Source organism: Epargyreus clarus, unplaced genomic scaffold (assembly GCF_041222505.1).
Source record: "Epargyreus clarus isolate Ecla_fem2 unplaced genomic scaffold, WU_Ecla_fem_2.2 ptg000036l, whole genome shotgun sequence".
Taxonomy (NCBI): Eukaryota; Metazoa; Arthropoda; class Insecta; order Lepidoptera; family Hesperiidae; genus Epargyreus; species Epargyreus clarus.
The window spans coordinates 538,495-552,532 of NW_027332241.1; the positions used below are offsets into that span (position 1 = coordinate 538,495).

General features: G+C 38.4%; 2 protein-coding genes across 3 annotated transcripts in view; one reads left to right on the forward strand and one right to left on the reverse strand.

The window, feature by feature from the left end:
* The window catches only part of LOC140756904 (probable pseudouridine-5'-phosphatase), a 68,273-nt gene extending 59,154 nt beyond the window's left edge, over positions 1-9,119 (reverse strand). Inside the window, exon 1 of the mRNA XM_073092442.1 lies at positions 9,108-9,119. The gene's annotated coding sequence lies outside the window, so the exon portion shown is untranslated. The remainder of the gene's footprint in view (positions 1-9,107) is intronic.
* LOC140756896 (fatty acyl-CoA reductase 1) overlaps positions 1-14,038 on the forward strand; it is a 30,522-nt gene that overhangs the window by 2,046 nt on the left and 14,438 nt on the right. Inside the window, exons 2-3 of one of the 2 annotated variants that reach the window (XM_073092432.1) lie at positions 6,539-6,678; positions 7,259-7,352. In XM_073092432.1, coding sequence (XP_072948533.1) covers positions 6,542-6,678; positions 7,259-7,352 — 231 coding nt within the window. In that variant the 5' untranslated portion in view covers positions 6,539-6,541. The remainder of the gene's footprint in view (positions 1-6,538; positions 6,679-7,258; positions 7,353-14,038) is intronic. The other variant, XM_073092433.1, reaches the window with a different exon arrangement.

Consider the following 14,038-nt stretch of genomic DNA (forward strand, 5'->3'; position numbering starts at 1 on the left):
ATTAATTATATGTAAAAATGGTGGCATTAAAAAAAGAGAATAATTATTATTAAAAAAAAAGACAAGCCCGCTGAGTTTCTTACCGGATCTTCTCAGTAGAGGTCGCGTTCCGATCCGGTAGTAGTTTAAGAAAAATATTGTACCTGACAATTTGTAAGTGCCGTCGTTGGCCTATACAAAAAATAAATATATTTCATTTCATTTCATACCAATACGCACTTACGGCCAGCGCGGTGGACTATGGCCTAATCCTTCTCATTCTGAGAGGAGACCCGTGCCCTGCACTGGGATGACGACTAGTTTTTAGGGTTTAGTACCTAAAGTAAAAATGCGACCCTATTATTAAGCATCTGCTGTCTGTCACAAGGCTCTGTCTCTTGAACCGTTACAGATAGACACGTGAAATTTTTACATAGTGTGCATTATTGTGGCCGCTATAACAAGAAAAACAAAAATACAAAAAAGTTAAATAAAAAAGAGGATTTTCGTATGAACAATAAAATAAAAAAAATAAATGGTACGGAACTCTCCGAGTGTGACGTCGACTCGCACTTGGCTAATTTAGGTTTTATTAAGCTTGTTCTCACAAAATTATGAGTTCATTTATGTGGGAACTTACCTATACAAAATTTAATCATAAAAATTTTTACCCATGCAAACTAAATTTAATTTAGGTACATTTATTAATATTGTTGTATAAGTACTGTATAATTATAATACTCAATTAAAATGTTTATTTCCAGCAAACACTACTACTAAAACTTAGCCTTTCTTTCGCGGTCCAAAGTTCAAATCCCAAACTCGCATCTATGATTGAAGTTATGTGCTTATTAGAAATTGCCTAGCTGACCCGCAAACGTTGTGTTGCCATATAAATAAAAAAATGTTAAGGGTGAACAACCCTTATCACTTAAGGGTATAAAAAATAGATAGTAACCGTATCTCAGACGTACTGAATATGCATATAAAATTTGGTGAAAACCGGTAAAGCCGTTTCGGAGGAGTACGGTAACTAACATTGTGACACGAGAATTTTATATATAAGATTATTACTTGCTTAAACAGTGAAGGAAAACATCGTGAGGAAACCTGCACGATTGAGAGTTTAAAAAAAATCTCAAGGATATGTGAACCTACCAATTCGCACTTAGCTATCGCGGTCGAGCTGACACTTTTACTGAGAGGAGACCCGTGCCCAGCAGTGGGACAGACATGAGTAGACGAAGTAATACAGAAATCGGGAATGCCCGAAATTTCGTACAAATTTTCGGACGAAATTTCTAATAAATTTTTGGTCGAATTGTTACGAAACTTCGAACAATCGGACGAAACGTTGAACAAATCAACGAAACTTCGAAAGAGTTTTCGGATGAAATTTCTTACAAAATTTTGGACGAAACACTATACGAATTTTCGGACGAAAGTTCGAGTAAATTTTCACGAAACAATTGAGAAATTTGGACGAAATGTTGAACGTAACTTCCATAGATAAGACTAAGTATAGATATATCACCGCCTTGTGATTGAAGGAAGCCATTAAATGGCTTAAACGGCTGACGAATGTGTCAGCCATTTAATGGCTGTCATCGTGTAATTTACGCGGAACAATGCTAACATGTGCAGTTAAGTGGTACAAAAACACGAAATGGAAGAAAAAATACGGAGAAATATCGTTTCATTCGTAAATGATCTAAAAACTAAAGTTTTTTAATATTTTTCAATTGTCAAAACTTGTTAGGAGTAATCTTTACTAATCTATGGTAACTTCATAGTAATTTTCACGAAATTTCTAACTAATTTTTGAATGAATTTTCGAACGAGTTTTACCGAAACTGTTAACACATTCGGACGAAATGTAAACGTATTTTCGTCCGAAACAACGGATTGCACGTTGTATCTTTCGGCGTTAGGATCATATTTCGTAGCAGTTTAACACTTATTTCGAAATACCTCGCTTCATATCGCATGTAGGTTATTACGCTTCAATGAATTACTTCATAAGACTGTATTTTGTTACTGACGTCGAAATTTCGCGGTATGGTACCACTGTCACATCGTTTTTGTTTCACACTGTTTTGTACCACATAGCCTATTTTTTATAGTAGTAGACGAGGTAGTCCTATCCCTGTAGTTTCGGGACAAGAATAGGGCTACGGTATCCCCTGCCTGTCGTAAGAGGCGACTAAAAGGGGGCTTCTGGGGTCGTGGGTTGCAAGAGTGGGAGCTCGAACCGCCCGGCCAACGGCCCCGGGAAGGACGGCGGTATGTGTGGTCGCATACCGTTGTGCACACCAGACGGTGCGGCGAGCGTCAAGCTCACCTGGGCGGAGCCCGATAGGGGGCAACGCACTAAGAGGACTCCGGTTGCGTTCCTTTGGAGATCCCGGAGTCCTCTACGCAGCGCCGAGGACGGCCACCGGGGGGTTTTAGTGCGGTAAGAGTCTCACATAACCCTATATCGCTCCCACGGCATCGGGTACCTTTTGAAGGTTTCCCTCTCGTGAACAAAAAAAAAAGGCATATTTGTGAGCATTCGGGTTTTCATTTTTATAATAATTGCTAGTTAAAAGCTTTTGTAAAATGTAAACAAATCTTGCAACTGAATTTTAAACCAGTTAACCTTAATTTGACCTGAAATGTTGATTAGCATAATGATGTCATTCTAAATCAAATTTGGCAAACACTTTAAAATGGCGAATAATATCTATATTCTATGATTTGGGTATCAAATGAAATATTCTTCTGAGAATACGAAAAATAAAATATCGTTAAGTTAATTAAACATGCAATATTTCTTTAGGCAAACAGTCAAATGTTCACATTTAAAACTCGAGCACGCTATGCACGTAAACTTACTAGTAAAGATAAATGCAACACTCGCTTACTCAGGAAAAGTTTTTTCGGAATGGTCGCGAATGTTGAAGGTGGTAGAACCCTTTGTGGTTCGACTCCGGCGGCACCACCGCCACACCTATTTCTACCTAATAACTGCAGTGTTAGGTGCTGCTGTGTTCCGGTTTGTAGGGTGTGGTAAGGGAGAAAGACTTTTCCGAGGCATTCCAGCTTAGTCCTCAGGGGTAGCGGCGCATCTGTGGCCGACCTCAGGTAGGAATATCTAATCCTATCTGGGGTTTATTACAGATGTCCATGGGTGGCAGTAGCCACTTACCATCAGGTGGACTGCATGCTCGTCTGCTACTCTTATATTATAAAAAAAAAAATGTATTCAATAAAATTCCGTTAGAAATACGAACATTGTCGGATACTTTCGTATTTAAACAAAAGTTTCGAACATACCTTACAGAGAAATGTTTCTACACAGTTAATGAATATCTTAATCACAAGTAATGCACGCAACACATATCTGATTTACTAAATAGCGCAAAAAGTTTAAATTTAAATTATTTTTCATTGTTATCATAATTTGTAACTGTTTGTAATTGTGGTGTTTGTTTGTAATAGTCTTAATTTAAATATATATAACTCAAACTGACATAGTGATCTATCAACGCACAGCCCAAACTACTGGACGAATCGGGCTGAAATTTGGCATGCAGGTAGATGTTATGACGTAGGCGTCCGCTAAGAAAGGATTTTGATCAATTCTACCCCCAAGGGGATAAAATAGGGGATGAAAATATTACTTTGTAACGCGGGCAAAAGCTAGTTTGACATAAACTTGTAATTATTGTTGTAATTTTAATTAGATTAGAAGTTTTGTTATCATTTGTACGCCAATGTTTGGTACAGTAAGCGTTGTTCCCAAAGTGCAAACATCCAATATTGTAATCCTTACTGACAAATTAATAAAGGATTATGATTATGATAAATAAGTTTAATTTTAAAACGCACATAATATTTTCGAAAATTCAGATATTGGAACCAGGGATTTCGATTGTGAGATCGAATTTCAAGTTAATAGTGTAGTACTTAATGCTGTCAATTCATCACTGTCCCACTGGTGGGCCCGCGTCTCCTTTCAGAATGAGAGGGATTAGGCCATAGTCTACCGCGCTGGACAAGTGCGTGTGATAGACTTTACATACCCTTGAAAACCCTTTTTAAGAACTCTCAGGCATATAGATTTTCTCACGATAGGAGAACCCTACAACTTTTAAGTAAGTGATTCACTAGTACGCAAATAACTTTAAAAGGTTCCAGCGTGTCTGGGACTTGGACCTTGGACCCTTTTTAACCACTCGTTTTTAGTACTTTAAGTAAGTACATCAATTGCAATAGAGTACATATTCGTGTCAAAGATTAAACGTCAACCTTGACAAATGCCACCAAGTTTCACTTATTGCGCAAGGAAAAAACCTCTTTATGTCATTCACTTGTCGCAGACACATGTGAATTGTACATTCATACATACATACACACATACACGTCTTTCATTATTTGAATAGATTAAGCAATGTGATTAACAAAGAAAGAAGATATAGGTCATATAGGTATAGTCCGCGTAAAACTGCTAGTCCGCTCTGAATATAGAAATGAATCGCGTCGCCACAGCAAATTGTATGACTACACCTGCTCGCAACAACTTCAGAGCGGACTAGCAGTTTTACGCAGACTATACCAACCTAAGTAATACGAAGTCTGATGTAAAGATTTTTCAAGTGAAAACTTCTTAAACAGCGTTGTGCACATTTTGTGTTGGTTGAGAAATGTTAAACTCGCGTCAGGACACGTGGCCTGATTATTTGTAAGGCCGTAAAGCAAACTGCAAAACACATCTTTGACAATTTAAAAACCTCTCAGGTTTACTCGCGACATTTCCTTAATTATTAAAGTAATAATTAACTCACAACTTTGAACTTTGATCCGACCTTTAACATTTCGGAGGCCGAGTTTTAATCAGGCTATTATTTCTTGTCTTGTCGTCAACCCATTACCGTCCCACTGCTGGGCACGGGTCTCCTCTCAGAATGAGAAGGATTAGGCCATAGTCCACCGCGCTGGACAAGAGCGTATTGGCAGACTTCACATTTCAAGAACTTTTTAAAGATTTCAGATATGCAGGTTTCTCCACGATGTTTTATTTAATCGTTAAAACAAATTATAGGTAATTATTTTTTAATGCGTACATAACTTTGAAAAATCAGATCCGACGGTACCATCGCCACACCTATTTCTGCCTCATAACAGCAGTGTTAAGTGCTGCTGTGTTCTGGTTTGAAGGGTGTGGTAAGGGAGACATACTTTTCCGAGGCGTTCCAGCTTATTCCTCAGGTAGCGGCGCATCTGTAGTCGATATCAATCAGTTAATATCTAATCCTATCTGGGGTTTACGGATGTCCATGGTTGGCAGTAGCTTACCATCAGGTGGACTGCATGCTCGTCTGCTACTACTATATTATAAAAAAATCAGAGGTACCTGGGATTTGAACCTCGGACCCGTCAGCGGAGTTGGAACCACTAGGCTATCAATTCTTCTATTTATGCTTATCTACAAAAGACTTACAAATACTCAAGTTCTTGTAATCCCAAGCGCTTTCTAGTACGTGCTAATATTTAAGCAATGTTACATAATGTGTATTTTGGAGTCGGTTATGGGGTTACGTGCCTTGAATTTATTGTTTACCTACTTCATTACCGACCAACTGTCACCTAGTAACACACAGGGCCGGATTTGGAGGTATGGAGAACAATATCGATCCTTGAATCGATACGAATTTCGAAATTCGAATTCGAAATTATGAGAATAATTATGTAATTATAGATACATGTCCCACTACTGGGCATGGGTTTCCTCTCAGAGTGATAAGGATTAGGCCATAGTCCACCGTGCTGGCCAAGTGCGTATTGGTAGACTTCACATCCCTTTGAGATTTTTATTTTTCTTTTATGAAACTCTCAGGTAAGCAGGTTCCCTCGCGATGTTTTCCTTCACCGTTTAGCAAGTGATCATTAATTTCTAATACGCACATAACTTGGAAAAATCAGAGGTGCCTGGGATTTGAACCTTGGACCCCTCGTTCGAGTTTCTTATCTTCTCATCTACAGACATTTGGGGACTATTCGTGTCGGTTTAAAATATACTTATTACACTTACATAAATAAAATTACTTAACAAATTACGAATTACTAGTACTTAAAAATACGTCAGTCTTTACGGAAAATATGTAAATAACTATGTCATTAGGTTAAGTTTGTTATAGCAGAAATATAGTATTTTTTTATCTTATATATAAAATTCTCGTGGCACAATGTTAGTTACCGTACTCCTCCGAAACGGCTTTACCGATTTTCACCAAATTTTATATGCATATTCAGTAGGTCTGAGAATCAGCTACTATCTAATTTTATACCCCTAAGTAATAAGGGTTGTTCACCCTTAACATTTTTTTATTTATATGGCAACACAACGTTTCGGGTCAGCTAGTTTTTTTTATAATATAACAGTTTCCTCACGATGTTTTGCTCAACCTTGCTTCAACAGCAAGTGAGACTTATTTTTTTAGTTATGTACATCATATTGAAGAACCTATTGCTATATCTGCAGATAATTTATATTTACCTTTCTTTTTACTTCTAGAAGATGTCATCAGAAGGATATTCGGAGGCGGAGGTGGAAGCGATGCCGAACCGCATCTCAGAGACCTTCACAGGAATGAAGGTCTTCATCACTGGAGGCACTGGCTTCATGGGGAAGGTGCTGGTGGAGAAACTTCTCAGGTGAGAATATATTATACTAGCTAACGTTGTGTTGCCATGTAAATAAAAAAATGGTGAACAACCCTTATCACTTAGGGGTATGAAAAATGGAAGCCGATTCTCAGACCTACTGAATATGTATATAAAATTTAGTGAAAATCGGTAAAGCCGTTTCGGAGGAGTACGGTAACTAACATTGTGACACGAGAATTTTATATATAAGTTTAACTTTTTACTAGCTTTTATATATTTTTGCATGCAAGCTTATGGTAGGTCGAGACTATGGACATCTATAATCAACCCCAGATAACATTAGATTGCTTAGGTCGTCCACAGATGCATTTCTACCCCTGAGGACTAAGCTGAAACGTCTCGAATAAGTATGTCTGCCCTACCATACTCTTCAAACCAGAACACAGCAGCGCTTAACACTGCTGTTATAACAGAAATAGGTGCGGCGGTGGTGCCGCCGAAGTCGAACCAAAGAGGGTTCCACATTCATAACTTGGAAAAACTATGACTTGGGTGTTTAAATTGCTATATTTGATGATGATTGATGATGATATAATGTGAATGATTATTTTTTATTATATATCCACAGAAAATGTCCTGACATCGGCCAGATAATTCTGCTCGTTCGTCCAAAAAAAGGGAAAACTCCAAAACAGAGGCTGGAAGAGATGCTCAATGATGCTGTAAGTAGAGATTTTATTAATAAGTGTAAAAGTGGTGGAACGCTTTGTGGTTCGACTCCAGAAGTACCACCGCAACATTTTTGCCTAATAACAGCAGTGTTAAACGCTTTGTGGTTCGACTCCGGCGGGACCACCTTCACATATATTTCCGTTTTAACAGAAGTGATAAGCGCTGCTGTGTTCTGTACTCTTAGTATAAGCTTTTGCGTTTTTACAAAAATGTCTGTTGGTATTTGTTTACGTATTTGCCCATACATTTCCAATCAGCGCCCCTAGTGGATGGTACAGAACTGATCGGAATAGTATGGGAAATACGTAAACAAAAACAAAACAGTCATTTTTGTAAAAACGTAAAATCTCATACTAAGTATACAGTACCCTTACCTTACCCGTGCCAGTAAGTAATTGGTCAGTAAGTAAGTAGTTTCTGCTTCACAGCAGTGTTAAACGCTGCTGTGTTCTGGTTTGAAGAATGTACTAAGGGAGACGTACTTTTCCGAGGCGTTCCAATTTAGTCCTCAGAGCACAACGTTGTCGGGACCGTCGACAAGTGCTATGAGCGTACCCGTGGTCCTGCCAAAGAACGTTCTGCCCATATAGGATTTTCTTTTATTATAATATAGGAGTAGCAGATGAGCATGCGGTCTACCTGATCATAAGTGGCTTCTACCGACCATGGACATATATAATCAACCCCAGATAAGATTAGATTCCTATCTGGTGCTGACCATAGATGCGTCGCAGCCCCTGAGGACTAAGCTGGGACGTTTCGGAAAAGTATGTCTCCCTAACCACACCGTTCAAACCAGAACACAGCAGCACTTAACACTGCTGTTATTAGGTAGAAATAGATGTGGCGGTGGAGCCGATCGAGTTGAACAAAGGGTTCTACTCTTGCTAGAATTAGCGAGTACTATTACGAAAAATTTCTAAGTTCGATTCTGAATGAATTATCATTAATGCCTGCCCGGAAATCAAACCCAAAACCGTTGTATTATTCGCTATGCCACGCACAAGACCATTTCCCTACATATCGTGTGGTATCATTGCAACATCGCATGGTCGGTGACCACACAACAAGGCCAGGGTTTTTGTGCAGTTACAAGTGTTACAACGGAATTGGGGTTATGCAAAATATGTGAGTAATGTAATTCGCGAAAATGTTTAAAAAGATGTTTCCAAAAATGTGAAACAGCTGTGTAAATAGGCCGTTGTGGTACCAAAGCCAAATAGGTGGTAATAAACGCCAGTTTGATTTTATTGTTACTAGATCAATTATATTATATATATTTTATTGTTATGAAACCTATACATACGTAATATTTAAAACTAAGTATATATTTTTACTTGGTATAATAATATACTTATGTTTTGACTGGTTGTCCTGATTATCTACTTAAGCAATAAATATTAAATTATTTCTAAAAAGACATTCAAATAATTTGTCATTTTTCTTTGGGAAGGGAAGCGAAGAACATTTAATACTAGTGTTAAAAGACAGCCTCTTGAATGAGGGGTCCGAGGTTCGAATCCCAGTCACTCATCTCTGATCAAAGTTATGTAAGTAAATTTATGATCACTTGCCCTATCGGTGAAAAACATAGTGAGGAAACCTGTATAGCTAAGAAATCTAAAAAAGTTTTCAAAGGTCAGCGCGATGGACGAAAATTGACTAAGAAATTCTGAGAGAAGAATGAGACACACAAACATCATCATCATCATCATCAACAACCCATTATTGTCCCACTGCTGGCACAGGTCTTTTCTCAGAATGAGAAAGATTAGGCCATAGCCTACCGCGCTGGCCAAGTGCGAATTGGTAGACTTCACATACCTTTGATAATTTTTTTTTAAGATTTCTCAGGTCTACAGATTTCATACGATGTTTTCCGTCACTGTTTAAGCAAGTGTCATTAATTCTAATACGCACATAACTTTGTAAACTCAGAGGTGAGTGCCTGGGTTTCGTAGGTACAGTCCGCGTAAAACTGCTAGTCCGCTCTGAATATAGAAATGAATCGCGTCGTAGCAAATTGTATGACTACACCTGCTCGCAACATTCAGAGCGGACTAGCAGTTTGGCGCGGACTATACATACCTTTCAAAGCAGCAGTGATAGCCTAGTGGCTAAGAAGCTCGGCCTCTCGATCGAGGGGTCCGAGGTTAAAATCCCAGGCACGCACCACTGATTTTCAAATTTTGTGCGTATTAGAAATTAATTATCACTTGTTTAAACGGTGAAGGAAAACATCGTGAGGAAACCTACATACCTGAGAGACTTATAAAAAAAAATCTCAAAGGAATGTGAAGTTTATCAATACGCACTTGGCTAGCGCGGTGGACTATGACCTAATACATCTCATTCTGAGAGGAGACCCGTGCGCAGCAGTGGTACAGTAATGGGTTGATCATCATACATACCTACATACGCTCGGAAAACATTTTTTTTTATAATATAGGAGTAGCAGACGAGCATGCAGTCCACCTGATGGTAAGTGGCTACTGCCGCCCATGGACATCTGTAATACACCCCAGATATTCCTACCTGAGGTCGGCCACAGATGCGCCGCTAACCCTGAGGACTAAGCTGGAACGCCTCGGAAAAGTCTGTCTCCTTTGCCACACCCTTCAAACCGGAACACAGCAGCGCCTAACACTGCTGTTATTAGGTAGAAATAGGTGTGGCGGTGGTGCCGCCGGAGTCGAACCACAAAGAGTTCTACCACCTTCCGACATTACTCTGCAGTCGGCAAAAAAAAACTAGCGGCCAAACAATAGACATGTTTTTCTGTTATTTTTGTCTATTATGGTAATACGGACGTCAAACTTAGTGTAATAGGGCAAATTTGAAGGTAAATAACAAAAACCGGTCAAGTGCGAGTCGGGCTCGTGGCAAACGAACATGCAGTGGAAGTGGCTACTGCCTCCCATAGAATTGTAACCAACTGAATAAAGATGCGTTCCCACTGAGGATTATGATGGTCAATTCATATTCACTGCTTTGCAAGAATAATGGCACAAGTAAAAAAGGTAATTTTCCACGAGAGTCAGTTAAAAATTAAACAATGTTTTTGTTTCGAAATCTTTTATTTAAATAAGAATTAAAATAATGATAAATACAATTATAAGTAGTTATGTATATAACCACAGTACTGTTAGGACACGTTGAAATAGGAAATATTTGGGATTAAATTGTATTTTTAACAGAAAAATGAATTTTGACTTGTTCCATTATTCTTGCAAAGAAACTTTATTCACACTCTTCCACCGACATGCAGAACGGCTTTACGCTAGAAATAGGTTCAAATGGCTTAAATGGCAAAATAAATAGCTAAAGGTACAACCTATGTGTTCGACGGCGGCACCACCGTCACACCTATTTCTGCCTAATAACAGCAATGTAGCGCTGCTGTGTTCTGGTTTGAAGTGTGGTAAGAGAGATACTTTTCCGAGACGTTCCAGATTAGTCCTCAGGGGTAGCGGCGCATCTGTGACCGACCTCAAGCGGGAATATAATGATATAGTCTGCGTCAAGCCGCTAGTCCGATCCGAAGTTGTTGCGAGCAGGTGTAGTCATACAATTTGCTATGGCGACGCGACTCATTTCTATATTCAGGGCGGACTAGCAGTTTCGCGCGGACTATGCCTGGGACTGCAGCAGTAGCCGCTTACCATCAGGAATACTCGTCTGCTAATCTCATATTATTAAAATGTACATAAGGTGTAGCGGTGGTAATATATATTTTTTACGAACACAAAGACAAACAAAGTGAATTTTATTGTATATAGTGCACTGAATATATTTTTCCTGTGTATTCATCTCTGTTTTCCTACAAGTTTGAGTCAAAGTACAATATTTTTTAAGTATCTACCATAGAACAATTGTTTTGTAGAAATGCCATTATTGATTGAGACGTAACGGTAATATGTGTACTAGCGGTTTTTCGTGGACTATATCCTGTACGGTACAACTCTGGAGGCACCATTGTCACACATATTCGGTTCGGTTTGCACGGACGTTCTTGCCGCGGACGTGTAAGATGTGGAATGAACTTCCTCCTGAGGTATTCCCGGAGCGCCATGACATGGGGCTCTACAAAAAAGGTGCAAAAAGAGCTCTCATACAAAGCCGGCGATGCATTGGCGACTCCTTTGGTGTTGCAAATGTCCATAGGCGGCGTTGACTACTTTCCATCAGGTAGCACGTCTTCCTAATCGTTAGGTTAAACGATAAAAAAAAAATTCGGCCCAATAACAGCAGTGTTAGTGCTGCTGTATTCCACTTTGAAGGGTGTGGTAAGGGGACATACTTATACGACGCGTTCCAACTTACTCCTCCGATCTCAGGTAGGACTCTAATCTTATCTGGGATTGATTACAGATGCCCATAACTGAAAATTTGCACCTTCATTGGAATGACAGTGTTGCTATCTGTCGTATATTTGTCATACCAACTCAGAAACCGTAGTCTCATGCACAACAACTTTGGTAAAGTTCATCACATGATCAAATTATTATGTTTACGATTCTATAAAGGACATACTGACAAATATTCATTTTTATGTATATATATTTAAATTTATTTTGGCATATCTATTACTTCGTAGCTCTATAACCATTGTTAGCTTCAAGGGCGCTCAAATGACAAACAATTATTTTGAATTACGTTATATTATGTATATAGTTATGTACGTTGCTTGCATCTTAATGGCTTATGTATTGAATAAGACGTATTGTTTAGTGGTTAGAGTATGTCTCTCTCCAGGGTTCAAATCCTATACTATTTTCTATGAGACTATAAGCAAAGCGGTGATAGTCTTTTTTTTGGCAAGGAGGGGGAAACCTTCAAAAGGTACCCGATGCCGTAGGAGCGACGACGGGTTATGTGGGACTTTTACCGCACTAAAACCCCCCCGGTGGCCGTCCTCGGCGCTGAGTAGAGGACTGCGGGATCTCCGAAGGAACGCAACCGGTATAGTTCCGGGATCAGAATAGGGTTACGGTATCCCCTGCCTGTCGTAAGAGGCGACTAAAAGGAGCTTCCGGGGTGCGGGTGGCAAGAGTGGGAGCTCGAACTAAACGCTAAGAGGACTCCGGCTGCGTTCCTTTGGAGATCTCAGAGTCCTCTACGCAGCGCCGAGGACGGCCACCGGGGGGTTTTTTGCGGTAAGAATCCCACATTACTCCGTGTCGCTCCCACGACACTGGGTATCGTTTGAAGGTTTCCACCTCGTAAACAATAAAAAAAGATAGAGATAGAAGTGGTGGTGTTGCCTTTCCAGTCACCAAGGGTTCTGCAACCTTCGATGACCTCAGAAGCAGTTACGAACTAAAATGACTGCATGCTCGTTCGCAACTTCAAGTCTAAAGTGTCATTTGAACGCGGTGGCACAGAAACTCGTGTTGCAACGCCTTGCGTGGCATTTCGCCACGACCGGTTAGTGCAGGCTGCACTGGCCTTTCACTAGGACAGGGTTAGTGGGTAGTATTGTACCTGGTGTCCGAGGTTCGAATCTGTTGATTTTAAACCGATCCAACCTTATATGTAAGAATCTAAATTTTGTTAGAAATTGTTTTGTCGTTTAGCATTTAGGATCTCATTAATAAACATTTTTTTTTTCGTAAATAACATTTTGATTAGGTACTTTTCGGTATTAATAATATCTATGTTGAGACTTTAAAACTAAGTATCAAAGCAACATTTATAATAAGTATTTTTAAGTAACGTCAAAGTCAGACATTTTTTTTTATATATTTTTTTATTTTTTTAAGTTAGTTATATGTTGTCAACATTGGTCAGTAACGTTTGGACATGGGAAATTATAGCAATTGAAATTCTTGTAATAATAAAATAAATAACATGGACAAATACACAAACTCCCAGACACAAACCATCATTTATATATGTATAAGCTTTGATGACATTTGTCATTTGTCAATGTTGTATAAAACTCGTATTTTTCAATATTATTTTATATTTCTTGAAAACCTAGCTATGTTTGTTTATTAGTTTGATTTAAATACGTAAAATAATATTTAAGTTAACAATAGTAAGCATGGACATTTAATTGTCGATTCTTTGTTTTAGGTAAGTACCTAAGCTTTAGTTGGATATTTTATATGTAAATGTTAATATTGTATTTAATAAATAAACTTTGTTTTAGATGAATCACAGTGTGTTATGCTTCAAAAGAAAATAGCCCCTGATCTTATAAATCGACAATTCATATACATGTGAAAAAATAAAAAAATTGACAACCTATACAATGGAGAAATTAAGATTTGAATTTATTGTAAAAGCTAAACCGGATGATAATAAGACAAATATATATGCCATAACCTCCATTACGGATACACAAAACCAAACTTTTCTTGTGCCTAAAGAGTATCAATCAGTGCATTTACACAAAGAAATATTAAAGCTTGAAATATTTGACAAAATAAAAAATTCTCTCCAGAGAAGGCATGATAAGAGACAGGTTTGGATAACATTAACCAAGGAAATGAAATCAACATATTTAGACGATGTAAACTTACAATTTAATGGGTTTTTACTTGAGAAATTAGAAGAATTTCATGAGACGTCATCAATAGAACCGACATTGTTGAAAAAAGCAGGAAATAAGACGAGATTAGTAGCAGAATTTTCAATAGAAAAATTTTCAAGAAATACAACAAATGTTACA